Genomic DNA, 13,703 nt, shown 5'->3' on the forward strand with positions numbered 1-13,703 from the left:
ACAGTGAACGTGCTCTCGTATGCCTACGCGAATATACCGCGGCGAAGGCAAATACCCGGTTCACGAGGCGTCGTTAGTCGCGAGCCGATGTCTCGCAGCTTCAAAGCCCTCCCTTCGAAAGCCGAAAACTTGGCACGTTCGCGACGAGGCCCGGGTTCGAAGCTGCGCAACACGCGCTGCCGCACACCGTCTACCGCAGAAGACCGCGAGCTCCGGCGAAACTGATCGCGAGATTAATTAGCACGATCCACGGCCTGCGTACGCCAGGGAAAGCCGCGAGAGCACCGAGCCTTCGTTCGGTCGGTTCCACGGCGCAGATCCGGAGGCTGGTGAACGCGACCGCGCGTTTCGTGATTCGCGCGACACCCGCGAGACGCAATGCAGAAAATCGCATACGTACCTGCAGGATAAGCGCCGGTCGGGATCACGCGGATGCTGGAACGGGGTTGCAAATAGTTAAAGAATTTACGCGGCCGGCGGTACCAACGTCCCGACCCGACTCGTATCTCCTCATACATTGCGGGTCTCGCGAGATGCGGAGCCAGACGCTGGTAAACTCGGTCGGTTGAATCAGTGCCAAGGCCCGAATTTTCAGGAATTCTCGTGTGTGCACGAGCGGCGGGGTGCGTCATATATATCTGCGTGGACTTTAAATAAAATTGCGACCGACGTCCGTGGGACGGCCGGCGGCTCTTTTATTGAGTCGTCCCACGAGTCGATTTTGCCGGCCCGTAACATCGGCGATCGAACTCCCAAAGCGGACGTGTCGCGAGAAAGAATTGCCGGCACGGTGACGCACGGCGACATAAATCTCGCGTATTATTTATTCCCATATCAATAACCCCGCGGACGTTGGAAGACAGTTTCACGCTCGCCAATTGTACATACACGGAGCTTGACTGAAAACGGCGGATCTCAGATTTAGAGATTTGTCGACGTTGTTCGCTTGGCAGTCGAACCTCGACGGCAATTTGCCATCCGCTTTAAAAATCTACAACCTTTCGTTTCTCATAATTCGACGTAATTTGACGCGACGGAATGTACGCTGGTTTTCGAACAGCACTGGGAACTCAGTAACCTACCGTACCGCTGAGTGTGCTTAAATATTAATTAAGAACCGATCCTTGCGACATTATCGAATTCCGCTTCGTTCGCCTTTCGATTTGGACGTAAGAAGATTATGCATTAAAAACACACGCGCGCGGACAAGAAATAGAATCGTGTCACTTTAATCGTATAATGCAAAATATATAATTCCCGATGTGATACCGGTGGCAGCTTATAAACCATGATCGATTGAAATATCCGATTCCAGAGGTCAATCGATCAAATTGCTTCGCGTCACGGAACGAACTAGGCGCATCTCTCGTGGAAATTCCAGGCGCTCTCTCCCGGATTTGAGTCAATCTGCTCGAACTGCGTGTAACGCGCTCGTCACGCACAGCTCATCCCTTAATTACACACATTTACAGAAACAAGGACTGTCGATTTTGTATTATTTTAATAACTTATTACAGTACTTTATTAAATGTTAAGTTACGGTTTTTATCTAGACACATTTACAGTCACAGATTTTTGTGTGTCGCAATGGAAAAATGTATCGCAGAAGAATACGATGCGCGACGGGTCATTGCAACGGTTCGACTTCACGTCATGCGTGTGCATGCGTGCAGTGTCCCGTGTCCCTGTCTGTCCGTCCGTCCGTTCGTCCGTCTGCGTGCTTCTGTGTCTGCATCTGTGCGTCTCGCTATACATCAGTTACGTTTCGCGGCGTAAAAAGGCGCGTGATCGAGATAGGAATGGCCTCCGCGGTCTCGTCGGGTACCACCGACAAGTTTCCCAACGGAGAGGCGCGGAGATAACTAAAAAATTGGGAATACATCGTTTTTTGTTTTGTTTTTTTCTTTTTTGTTTTTTTTTGGTTTTTTTTTTCCTTTTTTTTTTCTTCGCTGAGTGCGAATTTTGTGCGGCGCTATACTTTAATGCTTGCATTAGCAGCAGATAAATTTCGCATATACCGAAACGGATGCTGCGACGCCTCGGCGGTTGAGATAATTCGAGCGGCGTGTCTCGCACATAAAAAAAAAAAGAAAAAAAAATACACACCCCCGCGGTCGTGCACCGGCTACGCCGAGGCCTACGGTAAATGATAAATAGAACCGGCAGTCTTTCTCGCGCATTCGTATACAATTAGGCACAGTCGCGGAGCACCTTCCCGTTCCGATCCGAGCTCCGTCGCTCGCCGAAAAGTTGCCGCGGAGCCGACGACTCTCCCTTGCGACTTTCGCACGGGTCCACCATCCCTGGGCGAGCTTTCGATCGTGCGATATGAGATCCATGGCTCGTTACTGTGGCTAATTGTAAGTTGGTCCTTCGGCGCACGTAATATGGCCGTGAGCACGGTGATCGTACTTCAGGGGAGAGATAAGCGGAGGAGAGGGAGAAGGGGGAGGAAAGGAGAAGCTAACAATAAAAGTGAAAATTAAGAGAAACTGAAGAGAGGGAGGGAAGGGTGAGATACACGCGTACGCGTGTCGGAATGTACGTGCCGAAGTGAGGAGATGCCGGCTATAATTATTCAAAGGTGAGCACGGGCCTTCTTTGAAGCCCCGTGAAAGGGGTGGCGGTTAGGGGTCGCGGGGATAGAGAAGAGAGACTTTTTAGTAAGTAAATACAAAATGCGTTACATGTCATGGTTCTAGCGTGGCGATAACATTTGATATTAAAACTGTACACACGGTAGGCTGTAGCCCGTGCGGCTGGAAATAAACACCCCTCGCTCGAGCTCGGGTCTCTCGGTAAGTCCGTGGGTGGAGGAGAGGGGAGAGAGGGAGGGAAAGAACGTTTCCGGCGCGGATTGCGAGCGAGGCCGCGCCCGTACGTCATTATGGGCGGGTCATCGTCCCGGGTTTCCTCGATCATTTCACCGTCCTTTGGCAGGTGGGGAGATTTACCATGAAGAATACGTTGAGCTCGATCAGCGACGCCAATATGAGGAACACGGCGTACATGCACAGGCAGGCGCGGCCCACTTTCGTGTCGAGCTGGAACTTGTTCGAGGCGAACGCGATGTACAGCAGCATGAGCGTCGACAGCAATGATATCGCGCTATACTCCAGCCCGCCGGAATTTATGCTTATGTAATGCCTGCCGGGCTGCGTGGGCGAGAAGGATGACTTGATCAGCCAGGGTAGTCCGAGGCACAACAGTATGTCGAAAGTGTTCGATCCTATCGAATTGCTGATGCCCATCGATCCGTGTCCTGAACAGCGTAACGGAACGGTGAAAAGTAGGTACGCGATGAGAAAAATATAAGGGGAGAGATGGCGAACTCTCTGCGTTATTTGCATAAAATACATTCCAGTAATTTTGTAAAAAAAAAAAAAAATGAAAAGAAATCACGCGAATTTAAATGTAAGAAAAATTTCACGTTTAAATATCAATCATAATCATTTACTTTTGCGCCAGGAAATTAATTTCTGTCATATGCATATTCGTTAACAACTTTATACCTTGCTTTGCGACAATCACGCTTGATACGGCTTCGGGTACGCTGGTTCCTGCCGCGAGAAAAGTAATGCCCATTACAGAGTCTGGTATCTTCAGTGTGTCTCCTAAAAAAAAAACGAAATTTTTTTTAAGCTTGTTTGTGAACGAATATTAAAAAGTAAAATTACCACTCACCAATTATGGTGATCATCCACGCTACCACGTAGCTGAGCGAGCCAATCCATATGATGCACATCAGAAATGTGATGGGGAACCAGTTCTTGAATCGTGGCTTTTCGCAGTCGGGAATCGTACACATGAATACCAGATGAATAGGCCACGTTGTGATCCAGGCGGTTTTCCTCAGCCATCCGGCGTGCGCCGGCCACACCAGGAGCTCGTACTCGTAATCTGTTATGCAATACGTCAGAATTTCAGATATTTGACAGACACGCTGACCGGTCTTTCGCGTTTTCTGTAAAGGTCTCTATTTAGCGTTACGTAACGTTTACGTAAAGTGTGTCGCTGGCTTATCAGCGCGTTTTGAATTTGAATATTCAATTTCCGATTTCGATGGCTGTTTCGAAACTCTGGAAATTCCCATTCATAAACTGTTAATTGCACTTGATCGATAAGTGGTTTTCTCTCTCATACTCATACAAATATATTACGCATTGCTTTATAATAATTTGCGAGTACCGCCGTCGCGCACCCGCGCCGGTATATAATTGACAATCGTGGAAATCAATTCGATTAGATTAGACCAGGAGAGTAAACAATTATTTATCTCGCAACTAGCAGTGAATTCCACTGCGGCAAATATCTTGCGTAACAAGTGGCCCGTAATTGTGCGAAGCAAATATTACGCTCGGTGGCTTAAAAGCCGAACGGACTCACTAGGATCTGGATTTTCCTCCTGCGTTTTCGTCCCGCCGTTTTGCAGCGGCACGTCGATAGTGGCAATCTGCTCCACGCGATCTCCGGGCGATTGCAATTTGTCCGGTCTTGGTAAATGAATGTCACTAGAATCTGCAAAAAAAAAGGAAAAAAAAGAAGAAAAAAAATGTATGCATTTTTCATTTGAAGCGAAAAACGTTCTGCTAGAGTTTCACTTTTGTTTCTCTTAATTGTATTACCTGTCGTAACTCGTGGACCGTCTGAAGATATTTGATCCTCGCTCGTGCGGAATCTTGTACACCGTTGAAACGACTTGTCCCAATACATCACGGCGATATAAACAATATACAAGAGCACCAATGTTAACGCCTCGTACCATTCCACCCGCTCGTCGTGTATAATGCATATCAAAATCGCGACTGTGACACCGTAGGCGAGACAATCTCTGCTAACAGGCCACCAATCCAAAGGCACCACCTGTGCATGAAAATAAATTATTGCTATGCGCTCAATTGCAGCGTGAATATTTAACAGATGTAATACTCGTCATTGTATAAAAATTTATTGTATCTTTTTAAATTTTTGAATAAATTACTAATAATTAAAAATTCTGTCTAATTCTTTCTAATAAATTTCCAATAATTAAAATTATTTTGCATATCGAAAATAGAAATGAATAATTTCAGGCTTTATATTAGTAAAGCGCCAAGTTCGATAACATTAATACATATTTTATACATCTTTCGATAACATTGATTACATATCACGCACTGCGACGCATTTTCTTTTTTTTTGACAATTGCTTGACGCACATTGATATCAGAGCTCAATTTATCAATATCAATTTGATACGCATTGTATCTGCACGATAAAGTTGTCGTTACTCATAATTATCAAACTAAAATAATCGCCAAGAAATACAAATACGCATCGTGAAACGTAGAAAAATAATAATCCGGTGTGTCTTCAGATTTAATTACATTATTACATAAGTATTACTTATCGGTTAGTATAAATAGTGTCGCACTACAAAATTAATAACACAAAACATTTTCAACGTAATATATCTGTTTTAAAAACGTATTTGTTGAGCTCGCATTTATCCTCTCGCAAAAAGTATCTCGTGTGTTCGAATCAACGTTACAGCATTGTATTCTTTTTTCTCTTTTTTTTTTTTTTTTTTCGTTTGCGCTTATCTACAATTTTTTTCCTCGCGCTCGTCGCGTTTATTAGATTTTTCTTAACTATAGGGTGCTCTTGGCAACCTACCATTCCCGCACCGATGCCGCAGCAAGCTGGAACAGCCAGGATGTTGAATACTGCGGAACCTACTATCGTCCCGACGCCAATGTCACCTTCCGTGATGAATGTTCCGATGGCATTCACGAATAATTCTGGGGCCGACGTCGCCGCCGCCATAAACGTCGCGCCGGCTACGTCTTTTGACATCGAGAGTGCTGAAATGCAGTGTACGTCTTCACATTAAACTTCCCACGCGTGCATTTTCACGTAAATTAATTCCTTAACATCGTAAGAGCGCCGCGCGTCAGGCAAGTTCTTCTTTCAGCGATCGTCCGTTTCTCTTTCCAACGCGCGTGTCGCCGTATCGTTTATCGGGAAATGGGACTGCTCGATCTCGTCTCATCTCGGCGCGACATTTTCTATTTGCGCAAATTGAACACGGAACTCGGACGCGCTCAGCGTTAAGTGACGATGAGAGGAAACTCCGAACGGCAAATCGTATTTCAAGAAATGTCGCGAGGAGCCAGAATGACGGGACGTTATGATAATCGGTGAAAATGTGTCTGGCGCCCGCAGTGACGCAGATATGCCGCAGCATGGGCATCGATTCGACAGCTCGCGTATCCCGAGCGGTTGAAATTAATTCGACATTGCCGAGCGCGCCAAAATAATCCGCTTTAATTCGACCCGCACTTCGGCCTCGCTTTGCAAAGATCGATTGCACTGGTTTTAAATAAATAAACCCGAGTCTCCGCCGCGTGGGTGCATGTTGGCTATACGTAACTATAGTGTTTATAAGTAAGAGTCTATAATCTTAGGGAGAGGCCGAGATTATTATAGACAACTGTTATAGTAACGAGCTCCTATAATCTCGCCCTCTCGCTTCTCAAAAATAAAAACAAATATTTAACTTATATCGAGCTTAATATTTAACGAAAGTTAGACGAGTTAAATGCTTCAAGCTTAATTACATGCTAAGGTAATTAACATCAAAAGACGCACGCGAAGTACCATTCAATATCAATTATCTTCGTAATTAAACGTTAAAACTCTAATGAACTCTATTAAATCCCGTTCTATAAAATTCAATTTGAGATTAATTGAAAAAGTTACGTCATCCACCTCACATAATGTAATTATTAATGCCCTAGCACTTTCTTTTTCTTTTTTCCTTCGAGAAAAATTTATTTTAAAAAGTCTGTAATTAATAAAACATATTGCTTTTTATATACGAGAGCCGAATATGACTCGGGTCTTTAAAGTTTCAAGTTGGATCGATTTTCGTGTCATTTTAAAATTGCAAAAGAGTTTGCAAAGCAAAGCTAAGCTGAGCGGCATTTAGGTCGAACTTTTTGATCCTTGACACTCGGCGCAGATGTATAAAAAGTTATCAAAGTAAAGTATATAGTGCAGCCCTTACCGTGACATATTTTTTCTACAGCAGGTACGAAGAATTTATCGCATACTACTGCTAAGGCGATAAATAAATAAAGCGACACGATGACGTGTACGACAACGGCACCACCTTGTCTTTGCTCTTCATCAAACAAGTCGTGTGGAAAATCTTCTATAGCCGGCGGCGTACAATTTATACCTAAAAACGTAAGTTCATACTTTAAGTAAAATGAGCAGTGCAGCATCAGCCGGAATAACACTCTCTCTCCGAAACTCTCCCCGAATAATTTTCACCTCCCTTGCTTTATAATCGCGAATAAGTTTCATTAGTAAGTTCGAGTGCGAGCACCGAGTTCCAGCAGAAGGGGAGAGGGCCATTGGCCTTACGAGAGAAGTGCCTCGAATTACTTCATCGATATCGCAAGCATTATCATCCTCGTCATTAACGAAGATTATCATCTCGCGCAATTTTTTATTTTTTTTTTCTTTGAATAAATATTAAATAAATAAATCCAACTTTTAAGCTCATTGTGTATAAATTAATTAACGCTACAATTGGAAATAATGGTGTTGCATTAGATTATGCACCAAGATGATTGTTCCAGCAAAAGCGAGGCAACCGAAAATAGACTTGCTCATCGAAAGGAACAAAAGTGGTTCATTCTGCGTCGTTTCTCCGTGTTTCTTTCTCGCGATCGGCCCTCGATCTGATTTTTGCCGCACCTTGCGCTCATTGCGACCGCATAATGACTCGATTCCGGAAGTACCGCGCCTCGCGTTTGACAAAAACGATTTTTTTTTCTCTCCCTGTTGCGCAACGCGAGATACAGAAAGAATCGCGGCGCGTATCAATCAAATCGGACACGCATCGTCGTGTCGATTTATTTAGGCACGGTCTACATTGCTGCAGTAAGGTTTCAGCCGTAAGAAATTAGCTAATTATATTTTCTTGAAATTTTGATACATTTGATCACTTCCTTCAGGCTTACTACACATAAAGGACGCGACGCGGAGGGCACCGCGTTTTCCAGGGGTTTTCGGTAATTTCACGAGCGCGCGTTCTCTTCCGTCGGCGTTTACGTCACGCCGCGCGAGAACACGAGCGTCATAAAACGTCGCCAATTATGTGTTTGCTGCTTTAATGTAAAGCAGAGGCTTTTTCCCCGGTCTCACGTGACCTCCGCTCATGGGTTAATACGATAAGAGCCGAGGGAAGAGCTTAAAGTTAACTATTATCTTTTTAGAGTCTGCCGGCAGCTCGTTCTGGCGCTAAGAGGGGAACAGAGCGGGGCGTACGGCGGCCGCGAGGCGGGATAGCAGATCGAGAAGATGGTTACGAAATCGGTGTATTAGCACGTACGTTGACTCGCCGAATAGGAACGTTCCCGCTGAAACGCTGAACGCTGACACGAAATGTCACGCGCGTATGCACCGGGCACACGGACGACGTCGGCGGCGCGACGGTCCAAATCGGATCGTGTGGTGGTAAGATAACGATACGCCAAGTAGGAAACGTCTCGTTACCGTCCGCCATTACTTCAATTTTATGGAACCGCCGTGCCGTGCCGAATTATTTGGTGAACGGAGAACCGGTGCCCCGCGCCCACAAAAGGTGCCCGGAAAAACCGGGGGACGTGCGACTGAACGTACGATTGATCGTCACGTATGTATGTATTGTACGTACGTACGTGCGCCGATTCGCAGCCCGCTCGTTAGCGTCAATTTTTCAGCGAGCCAATTTTTTTTTTTTTTTAAAGCTACTCTTCTCGCGAAACGTTCACCAAGTCGTCCGGTCCCGTTTTGCATCGAGTTTTCATCCGGCCATGTCGCGTCGACAATTACGACAAAAAAGAGAGAGCAATTTTTCTATTTTAAAACGTATCTTCAATCTTTTTTTTTTTTTTACGGGCAATCAGAGGGACATACGTCGATATATGATACGTCGATTTTTGCCCGGAGATACATAGGTTTCATTGAAAGTTTGGAAATAATCTGAATTTTTGTGTTAAAGATATCAGCGAAGTCTGATTTCTAACCACTGTCTTGTTTCCGTTTTAATTAGAACCCGTTAATTGAGTAACAGACGTAAATCTTTCAATAAAAAATGACAAATAATACTTAAAAAAAAATTTTTTTTGAAGAGAACGCACTTGAGTAGCTTATTCAAAATTTGATCTCTCTCTCTCTCTCTCTTTTTTTTTGAGTTATTAATATTCCTCGTTCATTGCAAGAGTATAATCGGATTACCGTAATGTGCGTCAGATCTGGATTATCCTTTTAAAGGATTAAACGTCGCCGGCATAATGGTAGTAAGTTCGTACTGGATTATCTAATTCCATCGTATATGGATCGATCGTCGCGATAATAAAATGAACAATAATAATTTATTCATATTTCTTAATTTGAATATTTTTAAATATAAATAAGATAATTTTTTAATTTCATATATTTTAATATATATTATTATTTTAATTTTTTCTCGCCCTGCGATTTCCCTCCTCTCCTCTCGGAGAAGCGATCATGCGAACGTGTGCGTATTGGTGCCTCTTACCGGTATATATCGCTATGTGACTGGATGTGACTTCCTACCGATTAAGCAGCCTAAAGAAGTTAAATTGCTCTCATTCAACTTGGCAGAACAGATGCCATTCATGTCTAATGTACGTCGTATAAACGTAGATATATCACGACGACTCAACGACTCTCCCGAGCTCTACGGCGATTCGTTCGGTCGGAAGGGCGCGGCGCAAGCTGCCGGCGGACGGTGGCCGATGGACGGGATAAATAGATAATCAGTTAACCGCCGAATCATCGATAGCCGGTGCGATATCCCCCGCAATTATTTGCGTTTCTCTTCCCGCTTCCCTCCCCCTCCTCACCCACTTCGGCGTGGCCTTTAATCCGCTATTTTGCGCGATTAATCGCCCTGTTGCGCGCGAAGGCACGCATCGCAGGCCTCGTCGTAATTATTAGACACGCTAGGGCAAGAAATACTTCAAGTATAATGTCACTGCGTAAACAAATGGTCTTCACGTTGGCTCACGTCACGGGTTGCTCCATAAATCGAGCCGTGCAAGCGTTAATCACGCGCGGCCGCACCGTATTTCTGCGTGATCACAATAATTAATTCGAAATTGATCGATCTGTTGTCGTTAGTCCACCTTCGCGCTCGGCGCTCAGTGGTTTACAGCTGTTCTTATACGTAATTAATTATTCAATTGATTATCCCCTTTTCTGTGCGTCCGCCCGTTTACAATAGGCAAGGTTTATAACAGGCGGATAGGAAAAGAAGCAACGGATTTTCTCAGCTTGCCGTGAATTCTGTTTGGTTTTACACGTCAATTTGATTCTCGCGATGTGTAAGTGAACGACAAAGAACGCGTTAGGATGATGGGCGATGCGAACGTCATTTTTATTAATTTTCATTAGTTCCGTGTCATAAACGGCTCATGCTTAATATCAGCCGCTTTAAGCCGTTTAAAGCTTTTCGCCGTTTTGGCACGAGCTCTCCGCCGGACCGTGGCCTTTTTAATTAATGCCCTAGTCACTTCGTATACTTTGTTTTTACTGAAGATCGATGTAAATGCCCGTAATGAAAGCGGAGACTTTGTTTAACGAAGGTACAATGCGAAGATAAACTTTTTATGTTATTTACATTGTTAATATTAACATGCCATTAATAAGCTCGAAGCTTCCCGGAGGAGGAAAATTTTCGTTGAAAATATTCAAGACGTATCTGTGGAAAATTCATAAGCTTCTTGAGTATCTTTTGGATGCCTTAAGTCATTCATTTAGTACCTCATTGTCTTCTACAATAATTAAAAAGAAGCCTGTATCTGCACTAACGATAATAATTCCTGACAAATTCGTCAAGAGCTCATCTCTGGATTTTAGAGTTATTAAATGTGATTGTCGACATTTTACTAGCAAAAAGAATAATTTAATTATATTATGTGCTTGAAAATAATTGGCCGATTAAACTTGACAGTGACTGACAGATTAAACTGAACGCAGAATTTATTAATGATATATATATATATTTTTTTTTTTATAATTTTGTTAAATTATTAGTAGAAATAAAACGTGCGCCACTCACGCAACTCGTGCACGCAAAGAATAGTCTGTCTCTTTGTAATGCGTTACTTTTATTAAAGAAAAACCATCGTGAAAGAACTCAATTGGAAACTGGCTAATCATTTTATTTAATATGCAACGTTTATTCATGATCATTAAACTTGATGTAATAATTTTCGTCTAAATGCATACGCAGTTTGTGATTTATTTAAACAAGTAGAAAAATGCCACAGAACGTAATCAAATGCAGCAAAAGCGATATATGCACAGGCAACTATATCTCCCTATAAATTAAATTAAAAAAAAGTTAGTGAAATATACTCGAATGTTATTTACATTTATTCTCGTAAAATGCATATTTGCACGATGAATTATTTTATACGAGACTCACAGATTTTGAATTAACTAGTTTATGAATCAGATGATGTTAAATAAATTCCATTTAGTTTCCGCGGGAGAAAAAAAATATCTGCTATTCGTGCAAATGCTCTGAAATAAAGAGGTACTCTCTGGCTCCCTTTCCTTTCCTTTTCGTCGGAAGAAAAAAAAAGAAAAAAGTGAAAATAAGAAGTAAAGTTAAACAGAAAAGAAGCCATCGGCTTTAAGCGCATAATTTGTAAGCACCAGAGATCGCTTGGGCACGAGAAAGAGAAAAATGCAAAGCGAACTCGTTGAATAGTTAAATTTGACAGACGTAAAACGAAAAATAAAAGGAGAAAAATGAAAGGGACTGACAGGAGGCATGTATGTGTCTGCGTGTGTGTGTGTGTTCGTATGCTTGAGTATTCGCTATTGACGTGTAATGTCACGAATATCGCGGGGGGGCAATAAGAGGGATTGCATGTACGTATTTTAAACTGAGCACTTTCATCACCAAAACGGTTTCCCTCCGCGGGTTTCTCTCCCCGTGGAACTAACGATCGGCACTAACGTCAACGCGGAACGTTCTGGGCTGCGGTTTCCGCACATTTTCCTGTGTTCACAGCGCGACAACTCCCGCGTTCGCGGCGCAGTGCGGCGAGCACCGGGAGAGAAAAGGGACGAAAAGGGAAAGAGCACGCCGAATGCACACCCCGGATGCTTCTCGTCTCTCCCTTTCCCCGTCTCTCTTTAAAAAAACGAAGAAAAAAAAAGAAGAAATCTTTTTTTTTTTTTTTTTCCTTTTGCCACCGTCCGATTCTCGCGATTTCCACCGGATGCCGCGCAGGTTAACACCATCCTCGCCTCGTGTGCAAAACCGTTTCAATACGTCGCGGTCTCCTCCGGTGTGATATTATCGAAAATAAAATTCGAACACACCTCCTCCTAGGTCAGTCGTATCCATGTTGTCAATCCCGTTGTCACACACATACTACATTAACATCTACTCCGAAGTCCGACATCGTTTGTTGGAATCGCCCCTCCCTCTGGCTCTTCTCTCGCGCGTAATGCCTGCTGCCGGATCGCGGCCGCATGTAGGTGATGAGGCCCTCCAGCCTCCCGGCCGACCGGGGCTTCCGAAATTTGCGACACGCGAACGTGCATCCGGCGTCATTCCGGCACTTTCGAGCAATCGCCCAACGGGCATCAGGAAGGAAAATACCCTTGCGCGTATATATTTCATTCTGGTGTGTAATTTTATACAGGCAGAGACGCGCACACCTCGCGCGTGTGCGTGCGTGTGTCGTGCTGATGCTGCAGAACGAAGCGGTTTAGTAACAATGATTAATGGGCTGGCATCTCGTTCTTGGTGTATTCAATCATGCGCGCACGTACGTCTCTTCGCGATCGCGAAAATTAACGCAATTATACGCGGCACCGCGCGATTTTGAAGATTTAATCGAGCTGGACCAGCCGCAATTTAGAGATTCATCCGATATATAATGTCTGGAAATTAAGTCCGAAGCGTCATAAAATCTGTTAGAAATCACGTTATTATTACAGCGAATAATCTTAATGCCATAGTTTTATTAATATTTCAGTATCAAAAAAATTATTTTATGGTATATATAAAGTTAAGGATCTTTTATTGGTTTTTAATAATCTTTGAGTAATATTAAAGGAACAAGGCAGCATCCTGCGTATGTACAAGCTTCCTTGAGAACTTGGCAGTCTCGAGCTTAAAATGTATTACAAGATGCATTACACACTCACGTATGTGTATCAATTCGCCTGGTGCAAACGCACCAAACCGCCTTGCTGTCTGCGTGTTGATTTAACGCGTAAGTACCTCTGCATCTGCATCGGTATATCTGCATTAGAATTAACGCGCGCGACGCTCGTTTAATTGCCTGATTATCCACCTGATTGTCCTTTTTAGAGAGCTCGTACACTTTACAATTGAACTTCCGTAATTACCAGACCGCCTCGCGCGCTCATTATGTACCGCAATTTAAAATTTTTTTTTTTTCTGCCTAATTTAAACTCTAAAATTCAAACGTATTAACGAACCTCGACCTCGTTTCGAATTTTAATAAAACGGAAGGATATATCCTACGTCCCTATATCGCGTTATAAAAATTTTGAAAGGTAATAATTATTTTAATTTAATTAAAATTGCTCGATGCTTAATTACGTGGAAAATTTTCTTCTGGGTAACGTCGAGGGCGAAAATTATTCAAATAGTT

The 13,703-nt window shown here is 43.4% G+C and overlaps 1 protein-coding gene across 2 annotated transcripts; it reads right to left on the minus strand.

The window, feature by feature from the left end:
* Positions 1-1,479: 1,479 nt before the first annotated feature.
* Positions 1,480-12,964, minus strand: Zyd (sodium/potassium/calcium exchanger zydeco). 2 transcript variants are annotated; one of them, XM_070660895.1, is made up of 8 exons: positions 12,397-12,964; positions 7,049-7,222; positions 5,656-5,843; positions 4,626-4,863; positions 4,387-4,518; positions 3,685-3,900; positions 3,513-3,614; positions 1,480-3,262 (listed from the first exon to the last, which is right to left on the minus strand). In XM_070660895.1, exons 1-8 carry the CDS (start codon positions 12,419-12,421, stop codon positions 2,919-2,921), a joined length of 1,419 nt encoding a protein of 472 aa, XP_070516996.1. In that variant the 5' UTR covers positions 12,422-12,964; the 3' UTR covers positions 1,480-2,918. The 2 variants fall into 2 exon arrangements, with proteins under 2 accessions (XP_070516996.1, XP_070516998.1); XM_070660897.1 differs by lacking the exon at positions 12,397-12,964 and adding an exon at positions 9,575-10,389.
* Between the last annotated feature and the right edge of the window lie 739 nt (positions 12,965-13,703).

Source organism: Cardiocondyla obscurior, linkage group LG08, assembly GCF_019399895.1.
Source record: "Cardiocondyla obscurior isolate alpha-2009 linkage group LG08, Cobs3.1, whole genome shotgun sequence".
Classification (NCBI taxonomy): domain Eukaryota; kingdom Metazoa; phylum Arthropoda; class Insecta; order Hymenoptera; family Formicidae; genus Cardiocondyla; species Cardiocondyla obscurior.